Below are 14,240 nucleotides of genomic sequence, written 5' to 3' on the forward strand. Positions count from 1 at the left end.
GTCAGATCCTCTAAACCGCAGGTAAAACTTAAGCAGCTACTTGGCTGCCTTAGCAGAATACTACCTGGGTACGGAGGAGAAATCGGCAGCTTCCTTTTCCAAATTCTACTTTTAGATTTTTCAAATCCACACACGGCAAACACACCCAACTAGGCAGCCCCTTCCAATGACCTGCATTCTTCTTCTGACCCCTCTGAAACACACTTCTCGGAAGCCTTCGCTGCCCCAACCTTGGGTCTTGACCTCCTGCCAGTGCCAAGACCATGGCAATCTCTTCGTGGGAACAAGCAATCGCAAAATTTCTCATACCAATTCCCATATAACAGAAGAATATTCCTCAGCTCCAGAATATCACTCCCTTCTCCTCCCATCATCTTCGTCTGAATTCTGTCCCCACATTTGCACAACCCTCCAATATCCTATCAGCTACTGACGAACCTCCACACCCAGCTGTAATGGGACTGTCTCCCACTGCCTCTCTTTTTAACCTGCTGGTATCATGTAAAAATCCCAGTTCAGGTTCTGCTGGCCCAGTTCCCTTCTCCTTCCTCCCACAGGAAGGATGCACCGATCTCTCATGATTACTCCTTCTCTTACAAGATCTGTGCTTTCTTTTTAGACTCCAGCATCCTGAAAACAGAATTTGCCACACAAATTTCAATCAAATACTTCAATCATTCATCAAATAGAGATTCCCTTCACAGTCAGCCACACGCTAGAGAATCCAGAGCCAAGGGCTGTTTTACTTGTTGTTTCTGCAGATAGGGGTGCCCTGGGGTAGCCTTCAACTGTCAATTCAAGCATTCATCTGCACTCACTGTACATGCTGTTAGATAACTGTTAATTTTTGTGTTAAGCAGAAGTGTAACTATTACCTACATGAGCAAAGGACTCTGGCTATTGCCGGCATCCATCAGGGAATCATGTCCATTAAGCTTCACTCTGAGAGCAGCACTCTTCATACTATTAATGGCAATTCCTCCATTTTATTTCATATACAGTCAACACTCATTATGCACTGACATACAATAAATCAAATTTAATTTTACCTCCAACACAGTTAATGTAAAATTGATATGTTATGGCTGCTAATAGAGCAACTAGCATTGCACATCAATAAGCTATTAAAGGACTTACATTAGGTGTGAACAATTTTCTGTTTGATAGGAAAGCTTCCCGAAATACTTTTATTATCAGATTCAACTCCCGCAGATATTGCCTTTCTTCTGCAATTTCGTTTCTCACTAGGTCATAGTAGTTGAGTTCCCCAGAAGAAGAGGGTTCGTCTTCACAGAGAGAAACCAAACCAATGTCATCCTGATCAAACATATCCATCAAAACCTAGCAAAGAAATTTAAAAAATTACATGCAAGCCTGATTTTTACACTTGGCTCAAGCTCAGCTATTTCAATGTGTTCAGAGAAATCCTTTGAGTTTTTAATACAATACTTTCTGTGATCACTTTCACAAGGGAGTAATATTTAAACTTTGGCAGCAGCAGGCTGGATCAGTTGCCAAAGCCATTTTCCCCTTTATAAGTTAGTACGACCTAGAAAACAAGTTACAATTCATGCAGAACCAACTTTGAAAACAAGGCATCTTGCATAAGCCTTTGACAAAACCCTCCTGATAAAGATAAAATTAAACAAAAATGTTTCTCATTTTTATGAGCATGAAAACTAAATGTCTTTTCTGTATTATAAAGAAAGAAAGCATCATCAGGAGGACAGTAACACAGCTGAGAAATAAAGGACAACATCATTTTCTGTCCTTGCATTGTTCTGTATGAGCTATTACTGTTCCAAAACTTAACAGGCTTAACTTAAACTTAAGTCTTTACTGTGACAGGTCTGGCATGAATAAGGAGAGAAACTTCTGCATATGAATATGACCATTCTCTGCTCTCCTATCCTACTTTGGATATATCGTCTAAAAAAAAAAAAAAAAAAAAAATCATCTCTAGTATCTACCTATCTACCTTTGTCCAAAAGACTATTTTAATCTCAACTCCTTACCTTATCAGCACACATTGATACTTTTATGTCCTGCTGGGAGATCTCAAAGTGTCGTATATTGAAAACATAGTTTCCAGCCAGCTTTAAAATATCAGCTGAGATGTATTCTAAGACAGCCACAATATACAGAGAGACATGGTAATCTACTTTATAACCTAGGACCTCCTGCAAATTGAAAACAAGAGAAAAAAATGCTATTTATTCCAGGAATTCATTCGGAATGACAACTAACACATTGAGTTTTCTACTGAAATTGATCTTGTCTGTGTTGATAATTTACAGTAATGTTAATCGGCAGGGCAAAGGGCATCAAATGGAAATTTGATCAGCTGCCTCAAAGGAAATGCTTGCAAATACTTCCTTGTGCTATTTTGCCATATACTGACAGATGAAAAGCTATAGAACTTTCAATAATCCTTCCTCTAAAAATGACAGTCCTAAAAATAGGGTTCCTTCAATGAAGGGACTTCACTGGAACCACTCTTGTACTTAAATTTTAGTCTATATGTATGCTTATTGCAGAACTCTGGCCCTAATCTGGACTCTTCAGAAAAAAGTATGCTTTATTTTGAATTGTTCTTGATGAAAAGTTGTCTTCATGAAACTACAGACTGTACATTCAACCTGTTATGTACTGTGATCCATTTTAGTCCATCCTTTACTAAGCTATCTGCATCTTGTATTACATAAAATAATAATTTAATAATCAAAGTCTGAACAGAGAAAAACCAGGATGAATGTTGCACGTTCTTCTTGTGACACATGCTCCATGTTCTGCAGAGAGTGTACCACACGGCCTCTTATCTGTGACAGGACCGTCAGGAATAAGTACAGCTAAGTTCATGCATTTGAATAAGGTAGTCTTGTTCTTACCATATTTTGATGCATCTTCTAAAAATCAGATTCTGTGCCTATGTCCACACATTTATAAACCAGGCTTCATAAAAGAAAGCCAGCATTGTCTAGGAAGATCTTACTTAATGCCGTTTTTCTTAACATTTCTTCCCCTCTCATTAACTGTCACAAACTGAGACATTGTATATAAGAATACAGTGACTACACCTGAAAAAGTGCTTTAATTTCTGCTTATGCTTGAATAACGTTTTCTCAATGCAGCTGGAAACTCTGGTGCAACAATGCCACCACTGGAGAAAAGCATTTTTTAAGCTGTGAATGAAAACCAAAATAAATAGAAAAAAGAAATACCAAAAAAGAGCAGTGTTTGAATCAGACTGAATCTATTGATTCAGCACTGATCTAAAAGTGATTAAACACTGATCTAAAAATCAGAGTACTGTTTTATCATTAAAAAAAACAAAACCAAAACAACTCTACAGGGGCACAGCATGAATACATGCTTACTGTGTGACACTACATCCTGACTGTAAGCAAGGAGCTCTATACCTACTATAAGTAACATGACATCTAAGAACTGAGATGGCCAGTCTCCTCCTCAAAACCCACCAACAATGAAGTCTGTATTTGGTCTTTTGTTACACCTTTGCAGATCTATTGATTTTAAAACCAAGGCATCAGTGACATTCAACGGTAACTGAAAGGACATTGATACACATGTTAGTTGACAGTATACAAGGAACAGGATCTGCTTGTTTTCCCTTCTCATATTTTGGCGTCTGCAGCATTTTCAAGCAAATAAAGGTGTCAAAACAGTGCTGCTGAAATAGGTAAGGTATGTGAGTTTTTTTGCATTTTATTTATGTTAAAAACTAACTAGTCATATTTCAAAGTAGAGTAATACATTAACACACTAATGTTTAGAACATGATGAATTTAGGGATCTACTTTTATTACACAATATATTCACCCTGTTCTGTGGTAACTCTTTACCCTTTCAGCCAATATGAGAAACTTTCCTAATTTCACACAAATTGAAATGCTTTAAAGGTTATGCTGAAGGGCATAATACAGCTGGGGGTGTGTGGTGGGCAGAAGTAGCAGTCATCAGGTTCTTGGTTTAAGTACCTTTAATAAAGGATGTATTTTGTCCACAGGTAGCAGGAGAGGGTTTCTTCTTTTTCGTTTCTCTATAGCAGACTGCGCATCAGCAATCGCCCACTTGTCTATTGGATGAGGAAATGTCTTTTGAACGCGCTCCTGTCCAAACATAAAGAGTGCACTTAGATTAACCGCAGGAATCAAAGAGAAGTTTAAAAAAAAACAAAACAGCAAATTACTTCCCCTGTAGTATAGACAATTATCCTCCTCCTCAGTGTTTGCAACACATTTTCCTAACTGTTCTCTCCTTCTTACCCAACTCAGCTTCACTCTTTTCAATAATCCCAAACAACCTCCCTTCCCTAAGCATGAAGAACTCCTTCAAATCTCCTGAAACAACTCCTGCTTTATGATCTTTACATCACAAGAGCAGCAAGAAACCTTAGCTGAGACCAGGAGCCCAAAATATAAACAACATCAGGAAGCACTAAAAAGCTTACAGTATAAATGAAAAAAACCCACGTTGGTATTGTTCCTATTTCATAAAAGAGTGTAACTTGTCCTACATCAGATCAAGTTTATGGCAAATGAAAAACAAGTGCAGGATCTTCTAACTAGGAGGAAGACTGTGATTCATGAAAAAGGCTGGCTATAACACTTGGGACTCCTCAAGCCCACACAGGAGCATCTTCCCCACTGCAGAACCACTCACAGTGTCTGCAGTTTACAGCCCTCACTACCATGGTAAGCTGTATGCAATTTCAGGTTACTTTTATACAGATTCACATTGCAACAGCTGCTATAGAAACAGGCGAGATGACCCCCACAACAGAACAAACTGCTTTGGGCAGCAGTCCCCAGCTAAACACGTGCAAGACCCCAATCCTGCTTTCCATGAAGTTTTCCGGGCTTCCTACGAAGTTCTGCGGGCTTCCCACTGCAGCCCCTGTGAGCTGAGGAATTAAATGCTGAAAGAACGAGTCTAAACTGAACTCTGATGACTGCTTAAGTGACTTTGGAAAAACAAGTTTTTTTAAGTTAGCTCAGGGAGGAGTACCAATCACCTCCTGCTGCACAGCCGACTACGTGGCCCTTACTCCACCTGGCATTGCCAAGCAGGTGCTGTGCCGTACCCCCCTCTGTTTTGGAACCGTAACGTGGGCCACGCGGAGGCCTGCATGGGTGGTAACTCTTACAGGAGAGATTTTGTAGATGAGCTGAAGAACAAGCGGAGAAAAGTGGTGAAAACTGTGTGTCTCTCTTATGAAAAGATTTTTGCACACATTCTGAAATTTAACAGGAGGCCTGAGGTTTTCTTTTAAATATTTGCACGTGGCCGTTTAACGCTCAACTTTCTGCGTCAGCTGTCTGTGCCAGGTAAACACACGGTGACCTTTTCTCTTGGACAGCAGCCGAAAGCTCTGGGCTGGTTCACCGAAATTAATTTTCCCTGAGATTCTACCAGAAGATCGCCTGCAAAATGGACGTAACGTGGCATTCAGCTGTCCTTCAACTTAACAGCGCACTTCACGAGTAACACACGCCTTTTGTGGTTGGACTTTACTGATTACCAGTGTTTTCTTGGGAACAATTTGAAGGGCTTTTTCTATTTATAAAACCTTTATAATTTGAGATTTTAGACCTTGATCTGCAAATACTTAAGTATAATATTATGCACAAATAGCTCCATTAACTCCAGGCTGTTATGTAAATATCTGCATGATAAACCTTAGAGATCACAGCTCTCATGTTTTCTCTTAACAGCTAAAACCAGCTGAGGAACAGAGCCAAAAGCCTTCATTTGTGGATCTCGGATGCCTGCTGGCAGCACAATCTCACCCACAACCCGTAACACAAAACTGAATTCTACTTTCCCTGCTCTGCAAGAGTCTGAATGTATTAACCTACAGAACAATAATGTTTTGGGGAACCTGTTACCACTATTTAGACCTGGCTCTGCATTTTTTAATTAAATAACTGTTGTATTGTCAAGTGCAACAATGTTTTATCACTTACAGCTTTAAAATGCCAGGTATATTTAAAATACAATACACAGGATTTAGTGTTTGCTGTGATACTCATAACCACAGTACAGAGAGTTGTCAGTTATCTCAGAAGGGTGCCTGTATTATGTGCAATTTTGCACACAGTAATTTGTGGAGCATACACATACCCAATGAAAACTATTAATTCGTAAGTACACAGGGTAATTTTATGAACTTATGACTCAGAAGCAGAAAGCTATGGAGTTGGTGTGTAGAACAATCAGTGCTATCTCAAACTGTCCTGTGTGTTGAAGGGTTTGATCAGCTGGGAACTGGAGAAAGAACGTGGAATTTCTCAGCTCCACATCTAAAGTTCAAATCCAGACTCAAGGGAGTAACAATCCTGAGACCTATTAAGGGACTATCAAGTTTTTTGCTTTTATTTAGTCATACTATAATCTTTATGCATCAGTATTACAAAATACATTAATCATAAACCAAAATTAATAATTAATGAATTAACTCAACGTTGAATAAAGGGCAATTGCTGCATCTAATAAGAATCTAAAACCCCTCAGGCAATTATTTTCTAAAAATATGGGGTTTTTTTTTATTATTTCCATGACACACATATGGAATATTAGATGAGAACTTCATTCTGGTTTAGGCTGAAAATCCTAGACATATAGATTGATATAAAATTAATACTCTACAAAGCTATAATGGGTCACAGCTACATGAAAGCACTTTCTCCCTCTAGACTGTATACTGAAGCGCACTCCATTAAAGCCCTCATTTTGAAACCGATGACACAAAAGCAGACAGCTGCAATAATACAAGAGCCTCAGTGAGTTCAATAAAGTTCCAGGAACATACAACTCTATTCCCTCAGCTGCGCAATCCAGGCCTAACAACAGTAATCTTTCACTCCACCATTTACTTTTTTTTCCTGTATATTTATGTCAATGAGCAAGAAAACTTGCAACGCCCTTACATTCTTAAGTCCAAGGTGTATTTGAGCAGCAAAAATCCTTCAAAGTATCCTGCATTTATAAAAATAATGCTGAAAGAAAAAATTCCCACCATTTCTATTCTGAAGCCCTGTATAGGAAAATGAGTTTCCAATTAAGCTTGCTCTGTGAAATCTGAATACTGTATAATCTTTTAGCATTAATAGGCTCTGCTCTTCAGATTCACCTTGCTTTAACTTCAGCCAACACTGCTCAAAATATAGTAGCTCATCTTAGCGATTCTGCAAGCAAGCACTTGGTTTTCCAGTATCTAGTCTTACCTCTACATCTTGGACAGTCCGTGGCTGAGCAATGCATAGTTTGTTTAGCAGCTGAAGTATCAACTCTTCAATGTAATAGAGGGAATCTTCTTTTGCTGAAAGGTTTGGGTGAACCTGTTGCTGAACCTGTCCAAAAGAATTAGAAGAATTAGGGGGTTTTGCCATTTAAAGCTGTACAGAAGGAAGAATTGGAAAAAAGAGTACTTCTATACTGTAGTGCTGCAAATTTGCACACTTCCAGTAATTTCCTGCAAGTTTTCCTATGTAGTTAAGATGGCAATTCCTATTCCTGCGAAGTTGGCATCTCTATTCAATTAAAAACTAAGTGTTTAGCCTTTACGGTGGGCAAGAAATTTCAAGCCAAGGCAGATTTCTGCCAATGATGCAGTGAAAACAATCACTTTTGGTAATTCTGCAGTTATTCATCCACAGAATGAGTAACACACAGTTATGTTACTAACCCCGCTAATGAGCACTGGGTGACTGTGAACAGAGAAGCAGCATGGACCCACCAGAGGAAAAGACTTAATAAGCAAGGACACCAGGATAAGGGAACTAACCAGTCTGGCAGGGAGCTGAATTAATGCGCTGTCAAAACCTGTGGCAATAAAAAACCCATGGCCATGACATGGGAGAAGGGCAGGAACAACTCTTTGAGATGCCTCAGAGCCAGAAAACTAACTAGAACATAAAACACTGTCTGAGGCATAGGAAGAGACATGTGAAATACCTGCAACAGAGTGGGAGAACCTAAGGAAAAGCATGAGTCAAAATTCAGGAGTGTCAAGACTAGGAGACGTGCTGTGAGAAAGGCTGACTTCCACCTCCCTTTAACGCAAGGCAGGATAATGCGTTTTATCTCACTTTACGCAGATTAATCACAGCTCTTGTTTCCAAGGCTAAGCTAGACCAGGCAACCTGAAACTGGCAACCTCAGCATGTGCCCACACAAGCTGAAGGGCCACAACTAACTCACCCAACGTGGCTGTTTTCCTACTCAAAATCCCCCAAACCCAACCAACCACCCCACCTTAAGGAAAAAAAAAAAAAAAAAAAGCACTCAAGAGTGAGTATATGTACTCAGTTTTCCCTGGCAGCCTCTCAATCAGGAAAGCACTAACTAGATCTTAAACTATAGCCAAAAGATTCGTAAGTAATACAATCCAGGGAAATTCCCTACTCTCCCCAAACAAATTATATGTTAATCACCTCAAAAAAGTAATCTTGCATACTCACACTGGCATTCTGTACGTGGTTTCAAACACAAGACAAACAGATCAGTAGTTTCTCAGAGGAAGACGGTAACATCTTTGGGTCAATTCTGATCCTCTGAAATACATGCACTCCTCCCTCCAAAGACAACAGGTGAGTCCACAAACACTGGGGGGCTCTGAGGGCCTCCTCCAAATTAAGTAACTAATAATTTCATAGCAATACCTTGGGGGCACTCAATGTGCAGCCCTGCAGGCTTTTGTAAATCGTGCAAAAACAAGACCAAGAAGGAAGTAAGGTGTCTGGCCGGCTTCCTTCCCTGCTGGCCACAGAGGGAGGTGGGCAGAGCTGCCCGGGAGCCGGAGCCACCACAACGAACCACTTGCTGCTCCATCTCCTGCCGTGCCACGGCGCGAAAGAATTGGGGGAACAGGACTGCGCTTTGCCCCCACACCACCACAGAGGAGAGAGGAAGAGCCAGGATGACCAACACGTATGGAGAAAAAGTGAAGATCCACGGAGCGCACCTCTAGAAGGGGCTGGTGCTATGTCTTCAACATCGGAGAAGCAGAGATGATGACTTGGATGGAGAAGTCTACCAACACACTGCTCAAAGACAAGGGAGCGCAGACAGGGACCCACGATAGGAATCCAAATGTCTCAGGGGAGAGGGAAGAGGGACACACACTGAAAATGTGAAAACATACACTGGTGCTGATTGTACTGGAGCTGATAATTAAGGGATTGCACAGTGGTGGTGAAGACAGACTGCCAATAATGGGGGCTCCTATGCGATACCCAGGGAGAGACGCCCGCCCAGGCAACAACACACATTTCTAGTGCTTAATTCTGCACTGGCATCCTTCCTTGAAAAGCGCAAGCGAAGAAACACATTAATAAAGCTGTTGTACACTGAGATGGGAATACACATTCAGCTTCTAATCCAGCTGTCCAATTTTGTTATAGAGTTTCTGTATAGCCCTGTAAGTATCATGTAGTTTCCTGCACCTCTCTGCTTCATATACCTGTTGCACAGCTGACATGTATACAAGATCGAGTACTACTAAAAGAAACAAACGAAAAAAAAAACCCTCAAGAAAACCAAAACCACTCCTTGAAAACACTTACTTAAGACTGCAGGTTTTCAACAATAGTCAGTGCATTTCGTGTTCTTCCTGAACAGGAGAGTTTAATTCACAAAACAATGGAAAACCAGGAAGTGTCAAGTTAAGGTCCCGCCACGTATCTCTTATACGAGCACTACTACAGCAAAAGTGTTAGCTAGCTAACTAGGAAATAAGATGAAATTGTATTTCGCCCCCCAATGAACCCTTAATGATGCTCCACAGAAATGACAAGAACAGGAGCTGTAAGAAGATGAGCAAGGGAAGCTGTGCTCCCCTTAAGAGAAGATGGGGAAATCCCATTTACTGGATCAGATCGCAGCCATTCTCTCACGAGGGTCGCTCATTTTAAAAACAGACATCTCTGCTGCAAAGAAAATGCCCTCGCTTGTAACTAACTTCAGTTCACAGGTCTAAACAGTTCATGCCAGACTTTCCTCAGCCTTCTCAAGAGCATGTGGACATCTAACAAGGCTGAGGACAAGTAGAGGAGCGTGCAGCCCTCTTCAAACCCTGGCAGAGAATCTCAGCTTCATACAATGAACACAAACATAAGTACTGGAGTCAGTTTTGCTTCGAAAGGAGCAAAACTGACAACAAAGCCCAACATTTCTTGGTTGAGACGACTCTTCCCAGAGGATTTAGAAATCAGCTTCCATTTGAAAGGATACCGCCTGCAGCATCGCAGAAAGGTCCCAGAGGTACTCATGCACTCCCTGGCTTTAAGAGAAGTTATTTTGACATAAATGCCGTTATTGAGAAAAAACAATTTCATAGAAAGACACTGTTTTTCATAGCAAAACAAAAAGACAGTTATAAAAGCTGTCCACCAGCTGATCAAATCAGATGCCACTATATCAAGCAGAGAACACTTACGTCTTCACAGTATTCACCTAAACCCTGACTGAAAGGGCTGGAAAAGCAAGGAGAGACTGATAAAACACTGAATGTACAGAAAGAAGTAGGAGGAATTCCTGAGGACATGTTTCTTACAGAAGGTACATTCACTGACTTCAGGTTCAGACTGAAACATCTGAGCACAATTTTACTAGCTGGCATGGAATAATACACCATAGCTAACACAGGGCTAAATTTTGATCTGGCTTGTAACTGCTTCTTTTAAGGGTCAAAATACCTAAACCCACAACATGTTGCACTAACCAGCAAGAGCTCTGCTGCAAGAACTCTGAGCAGAAGGTATCAGAGAAATCAGATTTTTTTAACCTATTTTATCTCCAAAACAACCCAAGTGAAGTGCTTGAAGTCATTAAAGAGGGAGATTAAGATTACCAGGACTATTTTTTACTGTCATTCATACAGGATTATTCCTTCACGAGCTGTTCCAAGGAATAGAAATAACAGATATGAGTCCCATAAGCGTGGCATTTAAACATGGCCTTAAGGCCTGTCTGGGGGACGTGCTTTTATTTTAGATGGGAGTTCCTAAACTGCTCTCTCCCTTGCTCTTCTTTACATCTCCCTACTCTTCCACCCCTCCAACACGTGCGTATTTGATGAAAATCCAGCAGCGTCTTCACAGGGGCCTCTCCTTCCTAGGGCTGTAGCCTTCAGCAGGGCTTGCTGAGAGCTCGACTGTATCTGTACAAGCAGCGGCTCAAGAGGTGACCGAAAAACCCCTTAAAGGTAAACTGAGATCTTCCCCTTGGTTCCTCCCGCGAGGCAGGTCCTGCACCATGCCACAAAAGCTTTGAGAAAACAGGCAGCTGCAGAGATGAAGTCAAGCTCAAAATTCCTTCTCAGTGAGATGTTAATAGTCCTTACAGGCCCCTGGGAAGAAGTCTGTTAAGAAAAAATGGGGAGGAAATCTTTTCAAGAAGATAAACAGTATTAGGACTAGAAACAAACTGATCTTATTTTTCAGAGCTAATGTAGTGGCAGGCTTAATTTTGAACTGCAGGAGACCTGGCATGAAGTCTGAATATCAATAATATCTGGACTTGGGGAAATTTAGAAGTCCTGAGCATAAAAGCAATGGTCAAAGGGTTGTACCTGAAACAAAAAAAAGCTGAGGAAAATATTAAGAGTCAAAACTGCAAGTCACTTCTTCTTAGCCTGTACTAATGAGAAAAACCAGCAGTTTGGTTATACTGCCTAAGTATATTTTTACATAATACATATATTTTGGTAATAAAAACACATTCAGAAAGCTCCAGTTGTTCCACAGTAAGCCCATGAGCAAAACAAGAGATTGTTCATTAAAAAAAAAAAACGAACAAAAAACACAACAGAAAAACCCCAAACCCATGACACACACATTGAGTCTTCAGACAGTGTATACCATCACAAACATATCGATTCATATTCCTGAAAGACTAGACATAGTTACATGGCACTTCTCTACTTATATTCAAAACAACTACATTTTCAGAAAACAGAATTCCAGTACTACCTGTGATTTCAGAACAAGAAGTTTCTCATTTAAAAAATGCCACCACAAAATCTGTTCGCATGATAGTGTAACATTTTTAAGCTTACTATGCTAACAGGATAGCTTAATAAATTGCACATTAAGTTTGTAAACTCTTTGCAACAGAAACTACTCATTCCCATTTTCCCACAGAGACTGATTTCAACTTCGAAATTATTTATATTTTACATGCCTCGTAAAAACACAGTTATACTAGATCAGTGGACAAGTAAAATTTTGCAAGGCTGTTTGTTTACTTGAGGAATAAAGCATATAAATGTGGGAGCAATAAAAATAACTAGAACATAAAAGTTAAATATTTACTATCACAGGCTGGTTACAGTCTTGCCAACACTTGTCAGTATTTCCATACACTGTGTTCAAGGTGATGAAAATGCGTCACTGACAAAGAAAGCAGCACTAGGATTGCCCCGTACCAAGATGCTGAAATCTAGGAAAAAGAAAAAAACGAACCTGACAATGTCTGGTTTTAGGTTGGGTTTTTATTCCTTCTTATCTTTTCTAAAGATAATGCCTGCTCCCAAGACATTTTTAATCCCTCATCTGGATGATACTCCAGAGGAAGAGGGGAACCAGATGTAGTAACTTGAAGGCCTGTGATGCTCTTATTCAGTGAAAGATGACAGCATTGATATTCCCAATTTTCAAGCATAATTACAGCATAATTCTTTAGAAAGAACCACAAAGATTTAAATACTTGAAGAGATATCCCAAATAAAAATGCACTGTCAACTTTTTAAAAATAACTGCACTAATTTCTAACTTTATTTCCAGTACAGCAATTTCTAGATGGCCCGTCTTTCTCAAATCAAACTAATAAATGCTGATAGAGGAACAGTATGAAGTAGTCTCTTAAGTAAAACAGAACTTAATAATTTATCTACATATGACATTTTAGCTTTTTCACTGCAATTCTAAACATTTGATGCATGGTTAGCAAAATAAAGTATTTTTATAACACAGTAACTGAGCTATGAAAAGCATCTCAGGTGCAGATCATCCGTCAGCTGTCTGACCTCAAAAACACCGACTGCTGTTAAGTGACTGTGTATAGGCATGATTAAATAGTCATCATACACCACTACTTTAGTGTAAATATAATTTTTTTCCATCTTTAGCTATTTAACTACTATTCTGCACTAGTATATTCTCGTTGAGGGGAGGGTGAAATAAAGGAGAGAGATTCGCGATGGGTAGTGCAGACAGGGATCTGCCTTCCGAAATAGCATCGAAGACAGTTCTAAGACCTACTGGGAAGTCTGCTTGCTGCAGACAAAAACCACATTGATAATGGCACAAATGCTACTAAGCTGATGCACAGCTGGTTGATAAATTGTAAATCTAATGCAGACCACCATCCCTCCCATCTTCTTCTGCAATAAGCTGCAGTACACCTCGATGACACTCGGTGGAAAGGAATGGTGGATCGTGGCGGGCACGGCAGCACTGATTTCATCAGGCTTCTGCTAATTACCACACAGATGGGTTTCCTCAAAGAGCTGCCCACTGGTAGTTTCTCCTGCTGGCACTTCCCTACCATGCCTCACTTCTGCAGTATCTACTCCCATCTACATTGCATATTTTGTTTCTCACATCATCTTCACAGTCTCTGCTTTTCTACCCAAACACACAAAATCTCCTTTCTTTAGTTGATTGTTTCCTTTTATACACAGTCAAGGAGAAACTAAAACATGCGTATGTTTACATGTACACAAACACATATATTTTAATCTTAAAAACGGATGGAAAATTAAGTATTTGAATTTTACCCATCCATATAAAATGCCTTGTTTAAATTGAGATAAACCCTGAATGAGCTAGGCACAGCCTCTGCCCTACGACACAGAAGGAGAACACCACGGTCGGCGTGGAGATTGCTGTGCACACATCTTACTTTAATGCTAACAGTTTCCAACTCTCCCCAAACTCTTCCACACATCACTTCCCAGAGCTGACAGCTGCTCTGGACTCTGAACCCAGCACGCACGAGCTCCCTCTCCCCACTTTTTACATCACAGCCTTCCCAAGAACCACCGCTCACTCAGGTAGACTGAATTATTCAAACAGGCCAGTAACTTTTCAATTAGGTCTTTAATTAATTTTTATTTTTAAATCTTCTAATGAACAACACAGGCCAGCAGAGTGAGTTTTGAGATTATATTTTAAGTGAACAAACGCAGAGATGCAATAAGAATAAATGGCGAAAGG

At 40.1% G+C, this 14,240-nt stretch overlaps 1 protein-coding gene across 1 annotated transcript in view; it reads right to left on the reverse strand.

Moving 5' to 3' along the window:
- SOS2 (SOS Ras/Rho guanine nucleotide exchange factor 2) overlaps nucleotides 1-14,240 on the reverse strand; it is a 56,041-nt gene that overhangs the window by 35,072 nt on the left and 6,729 nt on the right. The window contains exons 2-5 of the mRNA XM_069783024.1: nucleotides 7,248-7,373; nucleotides 3,999-4,130; nucleotides 2,016-2,180; nucleotides 1,138-1,341 (exon numbers count right to left, since the gene is read on the reverse strand). Of these exons, the coding sequence (XP_069639125.1) occupies nucleotides 1,138-1,341; nucleotides 2,016-2,180; nucleotides 3,999-4,130; nucleotides 7,248-7,373 (627 nt within the window). The remainder of the gene's footprint in view (nucleotides 1-1,137; nucleotides 1,342-2,015; nucleotides 2,181-3,998; nucleotides 4,131-7,247; nucleotides 7,374-14,240) is intronic.

The sequence above is a fragment of the Haliaeetus albicilla genome, chromosome 5, assembly GCF_947461875.1.
Source record: "Haliaeetus albicilla chromosome 5, bHalAlb1.1, whole genome shotgun sequence".
Lineage (NCBI taxonomy): Eukaryota > Metazoa > Chordata > Aves > Accipitriformes > Accipitridae > Haliaeetus > Haliaeetus albicilla.